The sequence below is a fragment of the Oryctolagus cuniculus genome, chromosome 10 (genome assembly GCF_964237555.1).
Source record: "Oryctolagus cuniculus chromosome 10, mOryCun1.1, whole genome shotgun sequence".
NCBI lineage: Eukaryota > Metazoa > Chordata > Mammalia > Lagomorpha > Leporidae > Oryctolagus > Oryctolagus cuniculus.
In genome coordinates, this window is record NC_091441.1 from 103,305,230 (window position 1) to 103,329,880 (window position 24,651).

Consider the following 24,651-nt stretch of genomic DNA (forward strand, 5'->3'; position numbering starts at 1 on the left):
TTTTTTTTTTTTAAATCTACTTTATTTGAAAGACAAAGTTACAGAGAGATGTAGCGCCAGAGAGAGAGGTTTTCCATCCACTGGTTCACTCCCCAAATGGCTGCAATGGCCAGAGCTGAGCTGGTCCAAAGCCAGGAGCCAGGAGGTTCTTTCAGGTCTCTCAAGTGGGTGCAGGGGTCCAAGGACTTGGGCCATCTTCCACTGCTTTCCCAGGCCATAGCAGAGAGCCGGATCGGAAGTGGAGCAGCCAGGTCTCAAACCGGCGCCCATATGGCATGCTGGCACTGCAAGCAGTGACTTTACCTGCTATGCCACAGCGGCAGCCCCGCATCTTTTTTTTTTTTTTTTTTTTTAATATTTATTTGAAAGAGTTACAGAGAGATGTAGAGTCGAGAGAGAGAGAGAGAGGTCTTCCACTCACTGGTTCACTCCCCAAATGGCTGTAATGGCCAGAGCTGAGCTGGTCCGAAGCCAGGAGCTAGGAGCTGCTTTCAGGTCTCCCATGTGGGTGCAGGAGCCCAAGGACTTGGGCCATCCTCTTCTGCTTTCCCAGGCCATAGCAGAGAGCTGGATCGGAAGTGGAGCAGCCGGGACTTGAACCAGCGCCCATATGGGATGCCAGCACTGCAGGTGGCGGCTTTATCGCTACACCACAGTGCCAGCCCCTGTACGCATCTTTAAAATTCCCTATTTTTGCACAGCTTTTTCTAAGTTCCCCCTTATGCCTCCGTAGTGGAAGGACTATTTTGAGAAACAGCAGACCCAGGAAAGCTCACGGGAGCCTAAGTTTCCCTTTTGGAAGGGAATTTACGTCCATAAAGGGAATTCCCACTTGAAGGATCATTCCCTGCTCTGCACCGGGAAGAAGAGCCTGGTCTTGAGCCACAGAGACCCTCCTTGACTGCAGGCACCAGAGCCTTAGCTTTGGCTGTCACACTTCACTGGGGTCCAGGTGCCTCCTCTGGCCCCTGTGGCCTGAGCTTCTCTAACCCCCGAGACACCTGCAGATAAGAGACGGCCTCACCAGTTTCAGGTGGAGGAGGAGATGCGAGGAAGCTCACGTCACTCCCTCCTCCTTCCCTGGCTCTCTAGGACTCACCCCCACTCCCTTCTCCCAAGGGAAACTCACGAACACCTACGGATCCTCCCATGGGGTGTTTCCTCCATCATCTTCAGACCCTATACCCAGGCAAAGAAATGAAGCCAGAGAAACTCATCTTTTTCTGTAATTCAGTTTGGCCACAGTATAAACTAGAGAATAATAGTCAATGGCCTGAAAATGGAACTGTAACTCCCAAATCCTCCAGAGACTTGGATAGCTTCATGGATCACCATGGAAAATGGCCTGAGGCTCTCTGTGGGCATTTTTCTGCCTCCACGACCATCCCTCACTCCGTCAGTCTTGCATTACGTACCAGATCCTCCTCCTCGGGGAAAAGATGAGCCTTTAATCCCTGAGCCTCTGAAAGGGGACGGCAAACCCGTCCTCTGAACACCTCCAGGATCAGCCTGACAGACGCAGACCACGGCCATCCGCCGGGTCCCCTCTGCCTCGTTGTGTGGCTTCGGCTCCCCCTGTAGAACTCCCTCATCCCCCGAACTCTCGTCCCGGTCTCTTCCTCCTCCTGGCTCCCCACCTTTCTCCCCCTGCACCCACGCACGCACGTTGGAGCAGCCACTCTCAGAGGATTGTCCCCTCCTCCCACCTGTTCCCCTTCCTTCTCTCCTACCACCTGCTTGCACTCACTATGGCTGCGGCTGGCTCCTGCCGCCCACCCCTATCTTGCCCCTCTGTGGGGGTGGTTGGTGTGGATGCCATCAGTGATGTCCACTTGTCCCTCTGATCTGGCTCAAATCAAAAAGCACCTTGGCTCCCACACCATGGACCCTGCCCAGTCTGCCAGAGGGTTCCTCTACCTTACACCATAACCTGGCTTCCCAAGGTGTTTGTTATTATCCCCTCATCAGCTACTCCTGAAGAGAAGGCCTCTGTCTGGGCTGCCACCATGGCTCTTGCTGATTCCTTACACACTGGGACCCACAGAGATACCGCGCTATAGCAGGTGCTGTTCCTTCTAGTTATCCCAAATGGAATTGCCAGTCTGGTTTTGGGGCCCATTTTCTAACCTGTAGTTTACAGGGAAGGAAGGGAAGGAAAAAGGCAGCCCTTAAGGCTGTTAATTATGATAAAATTCAAGAGATCACCCAGAAACCTGAAGAAACGCCCACAGCTTTTATGAGCCAACTCCTGGAGGCCCTCATGTACACCAACTTGGAGCTGGCATCGGGGGCGGGGAGACTCCCTCTCCACACTCTTATTTCCCAGGAAGTCCCGGGGTCAGGAAACAAAAAGCTCCAGGCCTCTCCAATGGACCTCATAAAAGCCATCTTCAAGGTCTTTAGTGGGAGGGAGAAGGGATTTAAAACTCAAAAGAGATCAGGCTGAATACTAGCTACATGCTTCTGCGCTTCAAGGAGGCCAGACAAGAACCTCTGGCCAATGCCCTTGAGAACCTCCTGGGTCTTGTGTCAATGCAACAGTGCTGGACCCTGGGCAAGAGCCTGCCCCAGTCCCTGGGCTGCCCTGGGGCCATTCCCAGCAAGTAAGGTAAGAAGACTCTGGAAGACTAAGTGACCCCACCTCCCTGGAAGCCGTGTCACTCCTTCCAGTCCCAGACCTGAGCCGGGATTGTCCCTTCCTGACCTGTGAGGACTGGATAGGCCCAGAGTCAAGGGCCCCCACCATCACCATCACCATCATCATCATCACCATCGCCAGTGAGGACCCCAAGGTTTGGCTCAAGGTAGCAGGTAAGCTGATTGCCTCTGTCTTAGACACGGGTGCAATATATTTGGTTTTATGAGGACATGCAAGAACTTTAGTTCCTTGATCTCTCTCTCTCTATTATGGGGGTCAGTGTTCAAATTTCACAGCCGCTCAGGGTTCAGCCTCTCATCTGCTCAGCCGGATCTCCCATCTTTACTCACAGCTTCCTTATCCCACCTGCCTGTCTGATTCCTCTTCTTGGACAGCACATGTCGACGAAGCTACTCTCCATCAATACCTTAACAGCCTCCCAACCCTCACCTGCCTCCTCTCCCATTGCTTCCCCCTCTCCTGAAACCACTAATCTTTCACAAGTTCCAAATATCCTTTCCCAGTGAGCAGAACCCTTCATCTGGGGCACTCAACACACCTCAATTGCCCTCCATAATACCCCCATAAAAATCCCTCATTCCCTAAAAAAAAAAATCCTCAATAGCCCCTCATTCCACCGGGCTTGCAAGGTCCTCAACCTATAATCACTGGCCTGCTATCACCTGGGCTACTCAGGCCAGCTAATTCCCCTTGGAGGTCTTCTGTTGTTCCTGTCAAAAAACCTGATGGAAGAGACTGCCAGGTGCAGGTTTTGCCTATCATAAACGAGGTTTCACTCCTCCTAGTCCTGGCTGTCCCTGACCCGTACACCCTGCTGTCCTCTCCTCTCCTCCCCTACCCGCTCACTTCACCACTAAAGATCTTAAAGACACTTTCTGTACTGTTCCTCTTGACTCTGCCGCCCAAGATCTTTTTGCATTTACCTGGGCAGATCCCTCTACTGAGATTTCTCAACAGCTAACCCAGACAGTCCTCCCCCAGGGGTGCAGGGGCAGCCCCCATCTCTGGAAGGGCCTTATCAAAGGACCTCCATTCTTTGTCCTTACAACCCAGCACTCTCCAGGACGTGGACATGTGGCCCTTCCTTAACCAGGTGGTCCAGCTTCTCCACTTCCTAGCTTGCTGGGACTATGGAGTTTCCCCCAGTATGGGTCGGCGTTTTGAGCCGAGGTAACTTAAGGTCACACACAAGGGGGCTTACACAAGAGTGTGTGTCTTTAACCCACTCTGCCACAATTCCAGCAGGATTGTATGTCTTTAATTGTCCAGGTCCCTGTCCCCCGATCAAAATCAGACCTTCTGTCTGAGGGTTGGCAGTTTCTTCTGCATGTGAATACCAGGTTTTGGCCTTGTTACTCAACTGTATATCATGCAGCCTTCGGGGGAGCCCCTTGAGCCCCTAGCCTCTATCAGGACAGCCATCCATCAACCAAAAAGGGCCCTCATCCCAGCCCCAGCCCTGGCTCTCCAGTCCTCTAGACCCTTCCATGTATGTCTAGACACAAAGGGGGCTCCGCACTTGGTCTGCTTACCCAGTTGTCTGGCCCTGACGTGCAACCAGTTGCGTACTCCTCTAAGCAGCTGGGTAACACAGTGCTGGGCTGGCCAGCCTGTCTCCACACTGCTGCTGCAGCTTCACAACTCAAAATTAGTTCTTCCTCAAAGTGTCAACCTACACACCTCACATTCTATCCAGACCCTTCTGTCCCATCAAACACTGTGATTCTGGATTCCTGGTCACAGACCCTCGCTGCCACCCTTCTACAAAACCCCAGCACCCCTCTCCGCAGGTGCTGCTCCGTCAGTCCAGTCACTGTGCCCCCGGCTCCCGCCCTCCCTGACCCTAAGGACCTCCAACATGACTGTGATGTAAGCCCCTTTCCCAACACGTCCAGTCCCCTTTGCCTAAACCCCTTCTTCACTGGTTTATAGTTGGGAGCTTGACTAAAACGAGGGGCTCCTCTGTGCCGTTGGCAGAGTCGGCTCCTTTCAGCCCCAGGCACAACCTCACAGCAGGCAGAGCTTATTACTCTTACCGGAGCCCCCAAGCTGGCCGAAGGCCTACAAGTAAACACATACGCAGATTCCAAATACACCTACCAGGTCCCACGTGCCCATGCCTCCGTTTGGCAAGGAAAAGGATGTATTTCAACTTGGGCCCCCCCAGCATCCATGGCACCCTCATTCGGAAGCCACTCCAGGCTGCAACACTCCCACCCAAGCAGCCATGCTCCACTGCAGAGCACATCAGAGGAGAAAAAAATAAAAACCCTCTTTCGTTGCCATGGGAAACAACAGGGCACTAACCAGGCCGTCCAGACCACTTTCCAGCACCCTCCCTGCTCTCAGCCCTCCCCCTGAGCCTGCCCGGTACCCACCAGGAGAAAATACTGATTTGCCCTTACAGGGAGGAAGTACAGAGAATGGCTGGCTTCTTAAAAAGCGCAAGGTAATACTTCCGATCCAGGGGCTGTTAGGCCTTCTCACCTCCCTGCAAAACCAATCCGGTTTACGACACGGACTCCTTACTCTCCTACTTTCTCACCGGTTACTCTTATCTCCCCCCTGGCCTCTCAGCTGTCTCTTCATCCTGTCCCGTTTGCCAGAAGGCTTCTCCCTGCAACCATCTTCAGTCCCCGGTCCTTCCCACCCCACCAGACCAGAGGGCAGATTCCTGGGCAGGACTGGAAAACACACTTCACCCCTAAGTCTCCGGTTACAAAGATCAAATGTGCGTTTCTCCGGGTGGGTGGAGGCTTACCCTTGCTCATCAGAGAGAGCAGATACCGTGACAACCTTTCTTGTAACAGAAATCATCCCCCCCACCCCGATTCGGCCTCTCTGCCTCCATTCAATCAGATAATGGGCTGGCTTTCATTCCATCCCATTAACTGGCCGCCTCCTTGCCTTCTGTGAACCCTAAAACATCCTAAACCTAACGCAAGCCCGTTGAGCGAGTGTGTGACACCCTTTCTTCCTGGCTTGGGGTTTTCACCCCTGAAGTCCGGGGTGGGGCGCATTTTCTGTTAGCACGGCCCTGATGCCTGCGATTGGCATTTGTGATTGATATCTAGGAGCTGCATACCTCCGGGCTCTCGGCCCATGGGGCTACACACTAGACTTCCCTAGTTGGGCTGGGTTCCCATTTTTATCAGAAATACTTTAAGCGCAGGTTGTTAGGTTTGAGATTTTTTCGGAGTTCTAAGGAGGCAAGGAGCCGGCCAGTTAAAAGCAGAAAAAGACTTTCATCATAGAAAAGACGGCACAGAGAAGCTTGAGGGAGGATTGCAGGATTCTGAGGGTGAGTGTTCAGCCCTCTGGGCAGTGGCCATTGGCGCAAGGTGCACGTCTCAGGGAGGAATCTGTGTGTCTTCAGGAGGGGCACGGTGATGACCCCAGCCGCAGGCAAGCATCGGCATGAGACGGTGCGCGAGGCAAGCTTGCCTCCAGGAAGCAGACACAGGTTGTTTGCTGCTCTCTGAGGCATTTCTGGGAGCTCCGGGTGTGTCTTTTTAGGTCCCCTGAGAAGCAGATACCAACGTGGGATTAGACATACAAGAGATATGTTGGAGAGACCACTAGGGCGGGAGAAGGAGGAGGCTGGGAGAACCTTCAGACTGCTGGGGGGTCTGACCCTCGCAAAGGAGAGAAGGGAGGAAGGAAGGTCTTAGGCTGCTGCTAAGGAAATGCTCGGATCAAAGCCCCCTGTCGGTGGAGCCCCCCAGCACTCAGCAATGGACTGCTGCTAGCACTCCCAGCTGCTCAGCCATGGGGTGCACACACCGAGGGAGGTCTGCCTGCAGCCATCAACATGGTGGTGGGACCAGAGTGCAGCCTCTGGGGCTGTGCAATCACACTCCCCACAGTGGGAGGCTGGGGCGCCCCCCAGAGAGCCCACTGACCCCGCTGCCTTGCTGGCAGTCCGCCTGGGCCCTCTCCAGTGCCAGCCAGCTCCGTTCCCAACAGGCCATTCTCGCCATGGAGAGAGGGTCACCCGGGACAGCCAGCCCCCGAGCAGAGAGAGGGCCGGAGGAGCGGGCAGCTTAACCTCAGTGAAGGCTGCATAACCTCACAGGAAACCAAACCATGAAATCATTTTTAACACAAAAGGCCCATTTATTTTGACAAGGAAAAAACCCGGGGGTTCCAGCCAGCCCTCGGATGTGGTGGGTGTGCTGTGGGTGTTGGCTGTGTCTTGCGGTGAATCCAAAGCTCTTGCAAAGCAAGGAGCAGAAGTCTTGCCACGTCTGTGCTTTTGTCATAGGTTTAGAGGATGGTGAGTATTTTGCAGAAGGATAAAATACCCGAACAACTGCCAGGCTTGCAAAACTTTCGGATGCAGTGTCCCAGCCTCCTGCCCGGAGGTGTGCCCAAGGCAGCAGAAAAAGTTTTAAAAGTCCTGTATTTGGAGCTATGATTGTAGTTAAACCGCCACTGCTGACACCAGCATTCCATATGGGCGCCAGTTTGAGTCCTGGCTGCCCCACTTCCGATCCAGCTCCCTGCTCATGGCCTAGGAAAGCAGGGGAAGATGGCCCAAGTGCTTGAGCCCCTGTACTCTCGTGGGAGACCCAGAAGAAGCTCCTAAGGCCGGTGCTGCGCTGATCCAAAGCCAGAAGCCAAGTGCTTCCTCCTGGTCTCCCATGCGGGTGCAGGGCCCAAGCACTTGGGCCATCCTCCACTGCCCTCCCAGGCCACAGCAGAGAGCTGGACTGGAAGAGGAGCAACCGGGACTAGAACCTGGCACCCATATGGGATGCCGGTGCTGCAGGTGGAGGAGTAACCTAGTGAGCCATGGCACCGGCCCCTGTGCATGTTTCTGACTTGGTCCCATCCTACATGCGAAGACAAGAACGTCCCCTCCCCTAAAATAAGAGACTCTCATAACTGCTCTGGCGTTAGTTCCTCCCTTGTAGGAAACTGCTCCCGATGCATTTCTCAGCACTCGCCAGGAAGGAGGCCTGCCATTTTGGGTGGGTAATCAGTTCATTTTCTAGCATCTTCTAGGTTTTCCTAAGGCTGCCCTCAAGCTGCGAGGAGCCTCTTTTGTAGCTCCCGCCGTAGCCATGTGGGTTAAGAGAAACGACTTCACAGGGACATTTTACTGTTTAATTGTGTTTAATGTAGCCCAAACATCCCCAAGTCTTCCAGCTTTCTAGAGTCCCTCGTGAGTTTACTTCCCAAACAGAACCAACCCAGTCACTACTCCCATGACACTGGGAAGCTTATGTCCCCTCCTCACTGACCCCGGTCCTTTCAAGGTCACCAGGGACCCTCCTGTCACAAAGCCAGCAGGTGCCTTCCAGTTCTCCTCTGCACTCCACTGAGTCTATCCTGTCCCCTTCTCCCACCTTTGGCTGCTGGGCTTGAACTTCGTTTTCTCTCTGAACTCCAGGACTGGGTCCAAGGCCTTGGGTCCTTCTCTGATTCAACCTCTGCGCAGGCAAACTCACTCAGGCCCAAGGCTCCAAATTTCACATCCGGCCAGATCTTGCCTGCGACCACTCCATTGACTTCTCTGCTGTTTGGAGGGCAGCCCCTGGCTAACTTCGTCCCAGTTCTTGTCTCCACTCAAGAAAGAATTCAAGAAAAGGTGAGCAGGAACTTAAGATTTGTTTAGAGCAAAAGTACATACTCAAGGAATAAGAGCGGGCAGCTGAGAGAGAGAGCGAGCGAGCGAGCTACAGTTAACAAGGTTTGGGGCTGTTCTGTTCTAGCGTAGTTTGCATAATCTGAGGTGGTGTCTGGGGTATGGCTTGATTGAATACTCAAAGGAGGTGGGATTTGAGACAAAGAGTTGAGTACCACCCATTTCCATGCCCTTTGTTTGGAAACCTCGAAAGTATCATGGCGTCAGGTGCATTTTGGGAGTGGTTTTGTTGCCCAACAATCCCCTCAAAGTAGTGGGAGGTGTTGCTGTAGAACCCCCAAGCCGGGTCTGCTTGCCCAACGCGGATCATTGACGTCGGACTGGTGGGAGACCATAGGTGTTTACTGCAAAGCTTGGAGAAAGGAACTGGGCGGCCGTGGCTCAATTCCAGGGCTCCCCCAAGGAGTCACGGGTGAAGGTTCTTCAAAGTTGAAATTGAGGCTGAGAGGTGTGTGATCGGCTCAGGTCCAGGACCCTGGTTGGTCGGTGGTGCTGCAGATCTTGCTTTGATTGGCTGGTGATGCTGCACTCGTTAGGGAATTTCTCGTGGCCAGGTGGGCTGCATGCAGTTGGTCTGGGGTTATGTGCAGGAGGCAGATAAATCCCGCCCAGACCTGGAGTTCCCCTAAACAAGCCCCTTTGGACAATACTGGTCACCAGGGTTCTCATCTACTGGAGGAGCAAATGAGTCCACTGATTGCAACATTGTAAAGCCAGTTGGATCACTCCCTCAAGGCAGGGAGTTCCTTTTGATAAAAAAAAAAAAAAAAAAAAAAAAAAAAAAAAAAAAAAAAAAAAAAAGGACAGGCAAGGGAGACAGACTAGAGGGTGGGTTCTGCTTTTACATTATAGGGCCTTGTTTTTGGGTGGTACCCACAGGACTGTGGCACAGGTAGGGCTGCAGCATGGGTGCTGGCACTCCTCGGTTGCTTTTTAAGATTTATTTACTTATTTGAAAGGCAGAGTAAGAGATAGAGGAGAGATGGAGAGACAGAGGCCTTCCATCTGCTGGTTCCCTCCCCAGATGGCCACAATGGCCAGGGCTGGGACAGGTCAAAAGCTGGAGCCTGGAACTCCATCCGGGTCTCCCACATGGGGGCAGGGACCCAGGCACTTGGACCATCTTCTTCTGCTTTCCCAGGTGCATTAGCAGGGAGATGGATCAGAAGTGAAGCGGCTGGGACTGGAACTGGCGCCCATATGGGATGCTGGTGTCACAGGTAGTGGCTTAATCCACTCTGTCACAACACCAGCCCCCTTTGGTTCCTTTTGTGCAAGCCGCCCCCTGCATGCGTCATCCGCTTCTCCCCAGATCTGCCCAGGTTGCTCAGACAGGAAACAGGAATTCTCCTTGCTCTTCCCCTCCGTCAGTGATCTTGTCTGCTCTACCCCCAGTGTGTCTCACCCAGCCTAGTGCTTGAGACTGTCTACACTGCAGTCTACACTCAGTCCGCCCCTGATCTACCCCTGTGCTCTCAGGTGCTCCGCCAGCCTTCTCCCCCTCTCAGCTGCCTCCCCGTGGCGGGTAATAGGAAATTGACTCCCTGGCTCTTTGTCCCCGTTTCTGGCCCAGAGCTCCGAAAACCCTGGAATTCCCTGAGTGCTGGAAGTGCGCTTTGTTATTCATAGTGGAGGTGGGGGGGTTGCCTGGAGATGACTCCCACCCCCAACCTTGCCTTACGCAGTGCCTCCATCTGGCTGTTCCCAGATTGCATCTTTTGTAATAAACAGCTGTAAATGAAGTATTTTCCTGAGTTCCGTGAGTCATTCCAGCCAATTATTCAACCTGAGGAGGAGGCTGTGGGAACCCCTGGCATAGTAGTAGCCAAGTCAGACAGAAAGTCCAGCCTGGGGACCTGGGACTCGGGGCTGGCGTATGAAGTGGCTGCAGTCCTGGGAAACGAGTCACTGACTTGAGGAGTCTGTGCTAACTCTTGACTCTCACACTTGAATTGGGCTGTCGTTCACCCAGTTGTCTGTTGGGGAATTGGAGAAGTGCTTGGTGTGGAAAACCCACACACTTGGCATCATTAGAAAGATTGCACCCAGCTTCCCTCATTGGCAGCCAACCACCTGTCCCCCGTCCCCAAGTCCATTATGTGGTACCCACGTTCATCTTGATAGAGCTCGGGCCAGGTCGTGTTACCTTCTGGCTAATCCTGGATGGCAAACCCAGTAAGGGGCAGTGAGAGCCCACCTGCCCCAGCCCCTGCCCATCTCAACACCCTTGGGTGGGGGTGCCACCCTCCCCGCTGTGGGGACACTGCTCCCGGTGCCTGAGTGCCTGGCATCCCCAAACCTTCACATCTCCCCGGCAGGCTCTCTTGAAGTGCCTGTGACTCTGTGTTATGGAGACCTGTCAGCTCCCACTTTTCTTTATCTCCTCTGTCTAGACTCCGAGCAGCCTGGGCTTGTTTCTGTGTGTGGTGAGGGGTGGGGAGGGCTGACTGTTCCTAACCAAGGCTGATTGCCCCGTGCCATCTGCTTGGGTGCCTTGCTGTCAGCAAGGGCCGGCGTTGTAGCATCGCGGGTAATGCTGCTGTCCGTGATGCTGGATGCACGTGGGCCCCAGTTTAAGACCCAGCTGCTCCACTTCTGATCCAGCTCCCTGCTAATGCACCTGTGAAAGCAGAGGGAGATGGCCCAAGTGCTTAGGCCCCTGCACCCACATGGGAGACCTGGAAGACGCTCCTGGCTTCAACCTGGCACAGCCTTAGCCATTGAGGGCATTGGAGAAGTGAACCAGTGGATGGATGAGCTCTCTCTCTGTCTCTCCTTCATTGTTACTCTTCATTTCAAATAAATATAATTAAACCTGAGAGAGAGAGAGAGAGAGAGAGAGAGAGAGAGAGAGAGAAAGGAAAGAATTTGCTCCTCATAGCTCCTACTGAATTCTTGGGCAGGACACTGGAACACTGTGTTTTCTACATTCCAGAGCCAAATTCCAGGAGATGATCCGCTCCCTGGCTGCAGTGACGACTTGGTATTTGCAGCTCCTGCTCTGACGCAGGGCAGCTCACCCTTGAGCTCAGGGTGATGACCTGCCTGGCCAAGCTGGACCAGTGAGAGTTCCTGCCCTGAGATTTGGAACTGGGGGCAGAAGCACAGGGAGTCACTCTCCCAGGGGGCACTCAGACTGTACCAGGTGGGACCTGGGATGTGTGAAGGTCAGCTGACAGTCTGTGGCGAGCAGAGGAGACGAGGGAGGCAGTGCATCCCACGGAGCATCTTGCTCCGCACACCTGGCGCCAGCTGCATCCCATGTCCTTCCATGTGGGCCCTGTTTCCTTAAGCTAGGTGGAGATGGACCCATCACTTGCAAAAATAAGAGCCATACGTCACACAGAAGGGAAGTATATGAAGACTCAGCCTGTGGGTGATTCAGTCACGGGGACCACCTCTTTCTGAAAAGGATCCCTTCTAGTCAGGCCTCCTGAGTTTGAATGCCATCTTGGACTCTGTATGTCCCTGAACGTGTCAGTTCACTCTCAGACTCAGTGTGTTTGTCAGTAAAATGGGGGTAATAATGCCCAACCGTGCTCTGGTGTTGATAAAGGAATAAAATCATGATAGCACCAAGGCTGTTCTGGGGATCAGGACTTCTTTATCCTCTGACCAAAAGCCACTGTGCCCAGGCAACAGGTATACTAGCGCGGCATCACAAGTCTCAAAGATGAGGCTCACACCTTAATGCAACATTGTTCCTGCAGGAATCTATCCCGAGGGAATTATATTGCACTAATTATATGAAGAACTAATTATATTGATGAACTTGGTTTTCATCATAGCCAAGAAATGGGAACCAACCAACAGTGGGGGTTGCTTTTTCTTAAAAAAAAAAAAAGTTACATTTTATTTTATTTATGTCGGAATTATGGAGAGAGAGGGACAGACAGTTCTTCCATCCGCTAGTTCATTCCCCAAAGTGCCATAATGACACAGGCTGGGCCAGGCCAAAGCCTGGAGCCTCTTCCAGGTCTCCCATGTGGGTGCAGGGACCCAAGCACTTGGGCCACCTTGCACTGCTTCCCTGGGTACATCAGCAGAGCAGCCAGGACTAGAAATGCCACCCATGTGGGATGCTGGTACTGCAGGCGGAGGCTTTGCTGTGCCACAGTTCAGCTTCTTCCAGGTCTCCCATGTGGGTGCAGGGGCCCTAGCACTTGGGCCATCCTCCACTGCTTTCCTAGGCCATTAACAGGGAGATGGATCAGAAATGGAGCAGCCGGGACTGGAACGGCTTCCTCTATGGGATGACAACACCGCAGGCAGGGGCTTAACTTCTACACCACAAAACCAGCCTCCCTTGTGGTGTATTTTATTTATTTTTTAAAATTTATTTATTATTTATTTATTTATTTGAAGGCAGAGTTACAGAGAGGCAGAGAGAGAGAGGGAGAGAGAGGTCTTCCATCCTCTGGTTCACTGCCCAGATGGCTGCAATAGCTGGATCTGTGCCGATCTGAAGCCAGGACCCAGGAGCTTCTTCTGGGTCTCCCACATGGGTGCAGGGGCTCAAGGACTTGGGCCATCCTCTGCTGCTTTCCCAGGCCATAGCAGAGAGCTGGATTGGAAGAGGAGCAGCTAGGACTTGAACCCACGCCCGTAAAGGATGCCAGCACTGCAGGCCGGGGCTTTAATCCACTGTGCCACAGTGCCAGACCCAAACTGGTAGTTTTCTGCAAACAAACTCAAACCCAGCCTTCACATTCATAGCATGATTATAGGATTTGAAAAGTATATGAATTCCTCGTATGCGCTAGGGGCAGCATGGGTCGTGATGGGACACACGGCCTCTTGTCTCAGTGCTGCGGGTGCTTCTCTGTGTTTCTGTTCCCTTGAGCACGCTTGTAAGAAGGAAATGTGGATCCTTCCGTGAGGGCCGGGGCCCCTGGTGCACAGAGACCCCTCCTGGTCCTGGGCAAGCCTCGTGTTTTTCCTAGTTGGATCACTGACTCCCGGGTTTACGTTTCTGCTTGTTTGCTTTTGCTGTCAGTAATGGCCTTGCCCCCTCCCACTCAGCAGCAACTGTGACAAATTTATTCAGAAGGATTTAAGTGATGAGAAATGTATTCTGCATAAATACCTATGTATTCTGCATAAATTAAAATTTGAATTAGGAAAGATTACATACACATAATTATGTAGTATAAATATGTAACTTCGGAAGCATAAGAAAAATCATGCCCATGAGCCTACCTCAGTTTAAGAACTGGAATATTCTCTGTGAAAATTCATGTGTTTCTGTCCCCAGTAACACAGGGAGGTAACCAATACCTGAAATTTAAATTTTTCCCCACTTATATTTCACTGTATTTTTATAAAAAGATTATTTATTTATTTAAGAGGCCAAGTTACAGACAGAGGCATAGGTCTTCCCTTCGCTGGTTCACTGCCCAGATGGCTGCAACAGCTGGGGCTGCGCCAATTGGAAGCCAGGAGCCAGGAGCTTCCTCCAGGTCTCCCATGTGGGTGCAGGGGCCCAGGGACTTGGGCCATCCTCTACTGCTTTCCCAGGAGATAGCAGAGAGCTGGATTGGAAGTGGAGCAGCCAGCACTTGAACCGGCACCGCAATGGGATGCCAGCACTGCAGGTGGAGACTTAGCCCACTATGCCACAGCACCAGCTCCCCCACTTTTTCCCCCTGTACTTTTGCCTGTTTCTGAACTTTATAAAAATAATCTTTCTGTAAGTTGTGGGTTCACTCTCCAGTTGTCCACAATAACTAGTACTAGGCTAGGCCAAAGCCAGGAGCCAGGAGCTCCATCTGGGTCTCCCAGGGTATGAATTAGCAGAGGAACTGGATTGGAAGTGGAGGGAAGAGTTGAACCCAGGCACTCTGACATGGGATGCGAGTGTCCCAAGAGGCATCTTAATTGCTGTGCCACAACTCCTGCCTCGGGAATTAGTCTTCTGGACCACATGATGTATCCACAATAATCCAGAAATTTCTATATATGTATGTGTGTTTTCTTTCTCTCTCTTTCTCTCTCTCTTTCTCTCTCTCTCTCTCTTTTCTAACCCATTCTCCCATTGGTGGGCTTTGAGGCTGTTGGTGGGGTTTTGCTATCATTCGCAGTACTGGGCGTGCGTATTCCTGGGGACTGCCGCAGCACTGGAGTAGCTGGTTGACGTCATCATTTGCTGCTTCCCAGGCACGTTAGCAGGAAGCTGGATGGGTCAGAGTAGCTGGGACTCTGACCGGGATGTGGGCATCCAGGTGGTGGCTTAACTCACTGCGATAATTCCTTGAACCAAAATAAGCTTAATTCTGTTTTCCATGAACATCTTGAAGTACTCTTGTCCATGTTTTATTTTTTAATTTTAAAAATTGTGCATGAGTAGCCAGAGACGAGGGCTAGTGCAGAAGTCAGCCCTTCGGTTCCACGTATCCTGTTAAGCACCTTCGGCGGCCCTGGGAGGGGCTGGGCTGAGGTCAGAGCAGCCTCTCTCCACTGCGGTGTGGGCGAGGCCATGGGACTGCGGCTGGAGCTGCTTGTGGGTCAAGGGCCGGCTCAGCCCTGAGACGGGTGAGAGTGGGCTCCACCGCCAGGCAGGGCCACACACTCAGGGCAGGTCCCGGTCCTAAGATCGGGGCATGGCTCAGGCAATTTTCCAGGGCCGAACACCAGGAAACAAGGGCTCGTTACAAGCATCAGGAAGGGAACTTCATTGCAGCTGCCTCTCTCCATTCATGGGACAATTTCCACAGTGAGACTGGGGCCCAGAGAAGCCAAGGTTCGGGGAACAGAGCCAAGGGGGCTGGGGCTTCCTGGCTGGCTCTGGACGTCAGTGGGATGGAAAGAGCCCAAGGAGACCTTGGTTCTTAATTCACCGTCATCTGCTCAGCTCCAACAGAAGGGTTCTTTTCAGAGCGCTCCCCGAAGCGGCCCTCCAGCTCGGGAACACACACGGCATTGTGCGTGTGCGCGGGGCCATTTCTATAGCCCAGCAAAAGCGACAGAAAGGTCCTTTCAGTTTCCTGCAAAATAAGCAGGGCTCTGTCCTGAGACAGGCGCCCTTTGCCGCAGGGGCTGCCGGGGCCCATTTACTGCCTACAAGCTGCGGGGCTAGGACTTTCCAATGCCCCTTAGCCAGCAATTCTTCATGTAACCTATGTGGAAAACCCAAATGTACGCTTGCAAACAGATATTTGTAAATCCGGTGTCATCTATATGTCCATACACATGCACACGTATCTCTATATATGGTAATACTGTTGACTAAGCGATCATTAATATTCATCAAGTAGGATTGGGATGGAATTTTGGTAACAGTGTAATCAAAATCTATAGAAGGTATACAGGGGCATATAGAGTTACGAGATAGGGCTGGCATTTGGCCTAGCAGGTAAGGCACTGCTCGGGACGCCTGCATCCCCTGTCAGAGTGCCTGGGTTTGAATCCTGGCTCCACGCCTGATTCCAGCTTCCTACTGGGAGGCAGCAGGTGATGAGCCAAGCAGTTGGGTCCATGCCACCCACATGGGAAACTTGGATTGGATTCCCAACTCCCAGCTTCGGTCTGGCCCAGCCCAGCCCAGCCCTGGGTGTTCCAGGTGTTTAGGGGGTGAGGCAATAGATGGAAGCTTTCTGTCTGTTTCTCTCTTTCTCTCTGCCTCTGAAAAATAAAATATGTTTAAAAAAGGGTAAAGAGACATAGCACAGCCCCAGTTCTTTGTTCTAGGTCACCATTAGGCCCAATTGTTTGTTTCCTGTAGATGTCAACACCTGTGCTCCTTTTCCTGCCATGATTCCCTCATTCACCAACCACGCATTGGGGGCGGGGGTGGGGTGGGGTGGGGGTGGGGTGGGGAGGGCTGCTGATAGAGACCAGGCAGGCAGCTAGTTTAGGATCTGCCAGAAGGACCTGCAAGTCGCAAGCCCCGCCCCATGTATAAGCTTGTTCTCCTGCTTGCCAATCAAAATGCCACCTGTCCTGGGATTGGTCTGTTTCATCTGAGACCTGGGGAAAGACATCATGAAAATATGTGTATTAGGATCCACGTGGAATTTTATGGTGGCCTCACGTCTAGAGAGGCACCCCCTCCGACCTCCTAGAAGAAGCCAAAAACTTCGGGAGAGCCCCTTCTGCTCGAGGCCACAACTGGAGGAGAAGCTGTGCTGCTCTCTCTCCCACACCCCTTCCTCTTTCTGGCCACTGCCCACCTATAATGGGTCTGATCTCCCTGGGGCAACCCATGCTCATGTGCGTGTGCGTGTGTGCACACACTTTCTCGCCTTGTAATGTGTACCTTATTTGTATCAGCGCTAAGAATACTTCTCTTTAGGCATGACCAGAGCCTGAAAGAAAAATGAACCCCCCACGCCTCCCATCACTGCCTTGTGCCAGGCACTCTTCTCCGTTCCTAGCGATGCAACAAACAAGCAGCAATCTGTGGCTTTGTGAGGTTTGCATTCTACTGAGAAGACAGACAGATTGCAAACTGGTGCTGCAGCCCAGTTCCCTGAGTGTCAGGAAGGGACAGGGTTGGGGAGACCTGGGGGCGGGAGGGAGCCCATGGACACGCCAGGGAGCGGCGTCCAGGCAGAGGAAATGCGCTCCTTGCCCACTCTAGAGGCATTGCCATTGACTGGCAAAAGCCAGCCCTGGTTAGAGCCAGCTCTCCACCTCCTCCCCGCCCACGGTCCTGAAGCTGAAGCTTGGCTGATCATTCCACAAGGCTGGAGGGCCTCACTGAAGTTCAGGCTGAGGGTGTCAGGTGTGGGTGGGGGCCCTCCTGCCCCCCTGGTGGGCCAATTCCCAGCCAGCCTCGCCCTCAGCTCCCCTCCTCCCTCCTTACTTCCCTGGGGAAAATTAAAGCAACCGGAAGAGCTACCATTGTGGGACCAGCAACCTTTATCGTTATCTCAGGTGGTTGACCCTGTAGGGATCAGAATTCCAAGTGGAGGCAGAATACAGCACACAGGTGAGAGCAGGGTTTATCTGAAAGCGAGAGGGTGGACATACATTCATGTGTGAGTGTGGGTGGCACCATACAGAGAGATACCTGTCATGAGTGGGCGGAGAGCTGCCTGAGAAGGGAAAAAGAGAGAATGGGTGAGTCAGAGATGGATTCCTCCCCTGTTATCAGTCTCTTTTATGAGGTACAGGGTGGCCCCTTAACTTAATAAACAAGCAGAATGGGTCTTAGCAGGTTTGAAGCTTTCTGGGATTTTTGTGTCCATCATGGCATGTCCATCCTTTCTGGTCCTGTTTGAGAGACAAGTACATCCTGGGAAGGTAGGAGTATCAAGCTGACAGGTGAGGGGATAAAGTTAGAATGCAGGGCTGGCAAAAATGCCAGCTCATCTCTTTCTGTCTCACTCCCTGCCGAGTTTCCCTATGTCACTACCACTCAAAGATTCCAACTCCTGAGCTGGGGCTGTGGCGCAGCAGGTTGGGCAAGGCCTGCAGCTCCAGCATCCCATATGGGTGCCAGTTCAAGTGCTGGATGCTCCTCTTCCAATCCAGCTCCCTGCTAGTGTGCCTAAGAAAGCAACAGAGGATGACCCAAGTTAATGGGTCCCTGCACCCAGGTAAGAGACCTGTAAGAAGCTCTTGGCTCTTGGCTTAGGTCTGGCCCAGCCCTGGTCATTGTGGCCATTTGGGGAGTGAACCAGCAGATGGAAGATCTCTCTCTAACTCTATCTTTCAAATAAAAAAATAAATCCTAAGATATCAACACCTTTTGCACTTAGCTCATTCTTGCCTAAATCCTTCCACCTTGTTATTTGGATGAAATCTAAGGGGAGCCCAGCCACTTGCTGCGACTTGAGGATGCCAGTGCAGAAATCCTTCTTCCTCTCTTCCCTCAGTCCCATCAGGAAGAAACCAGCCCTACCAGCGCCCATACTTTCAGTAGATTAAGAAACCCCTCGCTGCTTGATACAAGCAGACTCCCGGCAAGAGCTACTTGGACGTCTCTCTCTTGTTTGTTCCCCAGCCTCTGCTCCGGTCCCTTCCCTGACCTCTGTGTTTAACACTGCACTCCCCTGTGTCATCTGTCTCCCTGTCTCATAAACCCTAAGAGACTTGGGTCTGTTGTGTTTATTTTCCACCCTCTTCACCCACGGGCACTAGAAGGTTAAGTCCAAACAGGACAAGGATGCTCATCTGTTTTTGCCCATTGCCACATCCCCCAGCACCTCGGAAAGAGCCCAGGGTACCGCAGAGGCTCAGTGAGTGAGTGGACGTAGGGGATGGGCAAGCTGGAGTCAGGCGCTGGAGCTAGGACTCAAACACAAGCACGCTGGACATCCCAAGTGCTACCTTGTTTTGTTTTTGTGTGTGTTTATTTATTTGAAAGGCAGAGTTACAGGGGGAGAGAGAGAGAGAGAGAGAGAGAGAGAGAGAGAGAGAGAACCATCCGTTGGTTCACTCCCAAAATGGTCGCAATGGTTGGGACTGGGCTGATCCAAAACCAGGAGCCAGAAGCTTCTTCCAGGTCTCCCACATGGGCAGCAGGGCCCCAAGCACTTGGGCCGTCCTCCACTGCTTTCCCAGGTGCATTAGCAGGGAGCTGGATTGGAAGTGGAGCAGCCGGGACAAGAACCAGGGCCCATATAGGATGCTGGCGCTGCAGACTGAGGCTTACCTGCTACACCACAGTGCCAGCCCCATGCTTTTTTTTTAATTTTTAAAACATTATATCTGAAAGGTTATGGAGTTATAGAGAGAGAGGAGAGATGTCTCCATCTGCTAGTTCAGTCCCCAAATGGTCACAATGACCACGGCTGAGATGGGTGGAAGCCAGGATACTGGAACTCCATCCAGGTCTCCCACACGGTAGCAAGGGCTCAAGTACTTGGGCCATCTTCCATCTTGCATTCAGGGGGAGCTGGATCAGAAGTGGAGCAACCAGGACATGAACAGGTGCTCATATGGGATGCAGCCTTAACGCACTGTGCCACAGTGCCGGTCCCCTAAGTGCTGCTTTGATCACTAGGCCATGCACCCTCCCTGGAGCTTATTCCAAGCAGGGCTCGGGACACTGTAGGAGCAGGGGAGGGACATGATCTGACAGATGTTCCTGAGAGCCTGAGCTCCATGCTTTACTGATTGCTACAGACTTAATGCTTATGCACCGCCTGCCCCTACCCCCGATAAGTTGAAATCCTCCCCCTAAGGTGATGGCATTGGAAGGTGGTGCCTTGGGGCTGGCGTTGTGGCACAGCAGATTAAACCACTGCCTCTGACACTGGCATCCCATATGGTCATGGTTTGTATCCCAGCTGCTCCACTTCCAATCCAGGTGCATTAGCAGGGAGCTCAATTGGAAGTGAGCAACTGAGACTCGAACCAACGTCCATATGAGAAGCTGGCACTGCAGGCAGCAACTTTACCCACTAAACCACAGCGCCAGTCCTGAGAGTCTGCTTTTTGCAGCAAACTTCCTGGTGGTTCTGATCTGTTGGCCCATGAAGAAGCCTTTGGGTTTACTGGCTACAGAGCACCTGCAGGTGTATCGTCTTGTTCCCTGTCACAGCCCTGCAGACAGAGCTTCATTGACACGCTGACTCGGTTATAAGGTAAACCAGGCACTGGGCATATGGATATCGTCTAAAGGGTGTGGGGAACCAATGAACCAAACCCAGAAACACATGTAAACAGATAAATAATTACAGCCAGCCCCCCCAAAGCCACAGCTCCCACATATTTGGATTCAAACAAGAGCATATGGAAAATATTCAGGATACAAGAATGCATCTGTACTGAACACGCAGAGACTTGTTTTCCCTGGCCATTATTCCTTAATGCAAGACAGCAACTTTTGCATTGTATTAGGCAGTGTAAGTTATCTAGAGGTGAACACAGTACTTGGGAGGGTCTGTGTAGGTCAGTTATGTGCAGATGCAATAGATGACTCGAACATCATGGAAATCTGGTATCCAACCGCATCTTCCAATCAAGTCCCCCACCTATACCGCAGTGTGACTAGATAAGGGGACTTCAAAAGGTTTACTGCAAAAGCGAGTTAAAAGAATGAGTTTGTTCTGGTGCAAAAAAAACCCTGTTTTTTCATAACAGGTGGAAAATATGTAGTATGAAGAAACCAGGCTTGGATTTCAACATGGTTTCGAAGCAGAACAAACTCATACTTTTAATTCCATTTTCCACGAGCTTTTTTTTTTTTAGGATTTGTTTATTTGAAAGGCAAAGTGTGTGTGTGTGAGAGAGAGACAGAGAGACACAGAGAGAGAGAGAGAAAGAGAGAGAATCTTCCGTGCTCTGGTTCACTGCCCAATGGCGGCAGCTAGGGCTTGGTTAGGCAAAAGCCAGGAGCCTGGAATTCCACACAGGACTCCCACGTGGGTGCAGGGACCCAAGCACTTGGGGTGTCTTTTGCTGATTTTCCAGGTGCATCAGCAGGGAGCTGGATCAGAAGTGGAGCAGGCAGCCAGGCCTCCAACTTGGCCATCCACATGGGATGCCGGTGCCTCAAGCCGAGGCTTAACCCAGTGTGCCACAATGACGCAGGAACTTTCTGGAAGTCCCGGAATAAGCGGAGATCAGACCTGAGCACGAAATTAAGGGGATGTTGAAACAGAGCGACAGGGCCCGCTGCTGGAGGGCCCAGGGAGGTACCTTCAGCAGAGGCTCTGGGGCTGGCTCTCGGCAGGAAGCCGCCACCTCCGCTCAGGGGACGCAGGGCCCGCCAGGCCGCCGAGGTCCTGGACGGTGGACCCGCGTCAGCATCGCGGGTTTCAGCGGGGAAGTGACCGTGTGGGAAATGAAACCGCGTCATGGTCACCTCGGAGCCGGCGTAGGGAGCGCTGGGCCAGGCGGGGGCGCCCGGGAGTCAGGTTCCCCGTGGGGGCCCTCAGTCTCCCGAAAGTCAGAGGCCCACGACGGCGCTTTCAGAGGACGTGGGCGCCCACGCGCGCTCTGCGGGTCACACTGACACCTTGAGACTCTTCCTCCCTATGCCTCAGTCTCCTTGTCTAATTGGACTCTGGCCCAGCCGCAGGTGGCTCCCCGGATGTCCAGTCCTGCCCCTCGAGGAAGCTGGGGCAGTGGGTAGCCTTCCCTCCGGGGAAACTGAGGCACGGAGGGCCGAGGAGCCCAGTCGACCCTGCCCGCTGGTTCCGGCTCACGCAGACTCCCCAGGCCCGCCGGGGCCCGGCTGTCTCGGCGCGCGGGACCCCGCCCAGCGCTGCCAGGGGCGGGACCGGGCTGGGAGCCCGAGACGGGAAGGGAGGCCGCAGACCCAATCCCGTCCGGGACTCGCGGCCGAGGCAGCGGGGAACTCCCGCTCAGCCCCGGGCCAGGACGCGGGGCGGCCGCGCCGGGCACACCTCGGGGCTCCCCGGCCCCGGCCCGCCCGGGCGCAGGACGCGCGCCACGCTGCCACGGGCCCGGCCTACCCCGGGGCGCCCGCCCGCCCGCGCGACCCCGCCCCTCGGCCGCCCCTCGCCCCCGCCTCCCCGCGGCCGGGGACTTGTGCGACCGGCAGGCGAGCGGCGGGGACTGCTCCGGGCGCACTCACTTCCGCGTCCGCGTCCCGCCGCCCTCCGGCTGGCTCGTGCGCCGGGCCGCCGCCGCCATCGGACAATGGGCCGCCCGCTCCGGCTGTCGTGAACTTCCTGCCGCTGCCCGGGCCTCCGGTGCGCCCGCGCCGCGCCGAGGAAGCCGCGGGAACCCCAGCGCCCGGGACTGCCTGCACCGCCTGCCGCCGCGCCTTGGCCCCGGCTGTGCCTGGGGCCTCTGCGCTCTGCCGGCCGCCCCAGCCTGGCTGCCGCCTTGTTGGCGGTCTCCGGTTGCCTGCGGCGGATGTGATTTCTCTCTTCTTTCTCCTGTTTCTTTAACTTTTTTGATTTGGAAAAAAAGAAAAACTCTGAGCCGGCCGGGAACTGCTCAGCGCCAGCAGCTCCCCCCACGTGGACGACCCCGAAGGGGACAGGAGTTGGGAGCCAACTTGATCCCACTGGCCTGGAGACCTCAACCCCGGCTGGACGCACAGCCCTGGGGTCATGACCCCCACGCTGGGCAGGTGGCAGCCTTCACCTGTCCCGGACAGAACTTGAAGGCCGGCCCTTCCCCCAGCGGCTCTGCTGCGCCACGCACCCACACGGGGCACCTGGGCTAGGCCAGGACACCAGCCTGCGACATGGATAAGTACGGTGACCTGGGCCTGCAGGCCAGCAAGTTCATCGAGGACCTGAATATGTATGAGGCCTCCAAGGACGGGCTCTTCCGAGTGGACAAGGGTGCCAGCAACAACCCTGAGTTTGAGGAGACCCGCAGGGTGTTTGCCACCAAGATGGCCAAAATCCACCTCCAGCAGCAGCAGCAGCAGCAGCAACAGCTTCAGGAGGAGACCCTGCCCAGGGGGGGCAGAGGCCCCGTCAACGGAGCCGCTGTGGGCAGCAGGCTGGTGGGCGATGGTGCTGCCAGGCCCCCCCTGGCTGCCTCCACCGGGGCAGCCACCATGGTTGCCGCCGGGCAGCCCCTGTACAGCCGCCAGGAGCAGAGGACCAGGCCCGGTGTCCAGGGCCCGAAACTGGGCAGCCAAGACTGTGGCTTTAGGGAGGGCCCTGCCAGTTTGGAGAGGTCTGCTCCCCAGCGGCCTGGCATCTGTGAAGATCCTTCCTGCCTCACTCACGGGGACTATTATGACAATCTCTCCCTGGCAAGCACCAAGTGGGCTGATGCTCCACCCGGGTCCTCCAGCATCAGCCTGGGTGCAGGGAGCGGGTGGCCTGGCCCCCAAGGGAGTGACCCGCCACTGCCCAAACCCTGTGGGGACCATCGCCTGTACCAGCCGCAGCCCTCCCTCGGCTCCAGCAGGCCCTTTGAGAGTGCCCTTGGTGGCCAGGATGCTGGCATCGGTAACCGCAGCAGTGAGAAGCCAGCAGGCCTTTGGTCCACGGCTTCCTCCCAGCGGGTGAGCCCTGGCCTGTCTTCTCCAGGCTTGGAGAACGGGGCCCCAGGCCTGGGACCCGCTCAGCCCAGGACCCCTCCTGTGTCAGCACCCCTGGCCCCAAACAGCTCTGGGCCAGGAGCTCTTCCGAGAACAGACTCGCGCCTGGGGAGTGAGATTTCAGGCGTGACGTCCAAACCCGCCATGGACCCTCAGCCCTGGTTCCAGGATGGGCCCAAGTCTTACCTTTCCACTCCTGCCCTGTCTTCCTTGCCAGCCAGCAAGGACAGTGCCCAGCTGGGTACTGTCCCCGGGCTGGGGCCTAAGCTTGGCTGTACAGACCTCGGCACGGCTGCCCAGCTCAGCCCCACCAGCCTTGCCCATCCGATAATGTCCACTCTGCCTGACTCGACTTCCAAAGAGGATCCCCTGGGGTGGTCCCCTGACAGTAGCCTGGGTCCTGAGCTCCCAGAGAGCTCCCCCAGGGTGAGGCTGCCCTGCCAGACCCTGGCCCCGGGACCCGAGCTCGGCCCATCGGCCGCCGAGTTAAAATTGGAAGCCCTCACCCAGCGCCTGGAGCGGGAGATGGATGCTCACCCGAAGGCCGATTACTTTGGTGAGTGAGAGGCTGGCGGAGTTACCAGCCGTGGGGCGATGGGGTTCCTTAACTGGGGGTCATGCTCCCCACCAGTGAGGCTGGAGGTCTCCTGAGTGGCTTGCCTCTTTTTGTTTTCCTCCTCCAGTTACTTTTGATTCAGAAACTTGAAAGCATCCTTGGGGTGAAAGCATGTTGGGGAGAAAGCTGGTCTTGGGGCTGGGGGTTGCCTAGGTGTGAAGAGTGAGGCCATGTGGATTGCTTCTGGCTGTTAATCAGGAAATGGAAACATTGTAACTTTGGATCTCAGGAGTTTCAGCTGTGCAGCTAGTGCCTCTCCCAGTGACAGGCTCATGGGGGAGTTGAGTGGGAGTGGCTTTCTCAGGGCAGATCCGCCCCCCCCCCCCCCCCCCCGCAGGTTGTTTGTGGAGGGCTGGGCAGGTCTGGCTACTTGAGGACCAGTGGTGGGGGTGGGGGCTCCTGACTGCTGTGTGTGTGTGCACATGTGTGTATGTTTGTGCATATCTGTGCACATGCATGTTTGCATGTGTGTGCATTGTGTGTGTGGGTGCATCTGTGTGTGCGTGTCTGTGTGCTCACACATCCGTGTATGCGTGTGTGTGACTGCAGGTACTTGCTTACAGTTACCGTGAAAGATTGTTCTAGAGCAGTGGTTCTTAAAGTGTAGTCTCTGCACCAGCATCCTTTTGCCTGGGAAATGGTTGAAATAGAACCTCTTGGGCCCTTCCTTAGCTCTGGTTCTGCCAGCCAGCCCGGCGCGCGTGGCCGTGATGTGCAGGCTGGTTTGAGCCCAGCTGGAGCAGGCGCCTCCTAACAGCCCACAGCCCCGAGTACCAGGTTGCACCTACAGCTGTGGTTCAAAA

The 24,651-nt window shown here is 54.4% G+C and overlaps 1 protein-coding gene and 1 long non-coding RNA gene across 2 annotated transcripts in view; both read left to right on the top strand.

The window, feature by feature from the left end:
* Positions 1-749: 749 nt before the first annotated feature.
* On the top strand, positions 750-12,121 carry LOC138843969 (uncharacterized). The gene is made up of 3 exons (XR_011379222.1): positions 750-2,811; positions 8,055-8,252; positions 11,245-12,121. It is a non-coding gene; the product is annotated as an uncharacterized lncRNA (long non-coding RNA).
* A 9,628-nt stretch (positions 12,122-21,749) lies between these two features.
* LIMD1 (LIM domain containing 1) overlaps positions 21,750-24,651 on the top strand; it is a 58,689-nt gene continuing 55,787 nt past the window's right edge. The window contains exon 1 of the mRNA XM_002713396.5: positions 21,750-23,788. Coding sequence (XP_002713442.2) covers positions 22,420-23,788 — 1,369 coding nt within the window. The 5' untranslated portion in view covers positions 21,750-22,419. The remainder of the gene's footprint in view (positions 23,789-24,651) is intronic.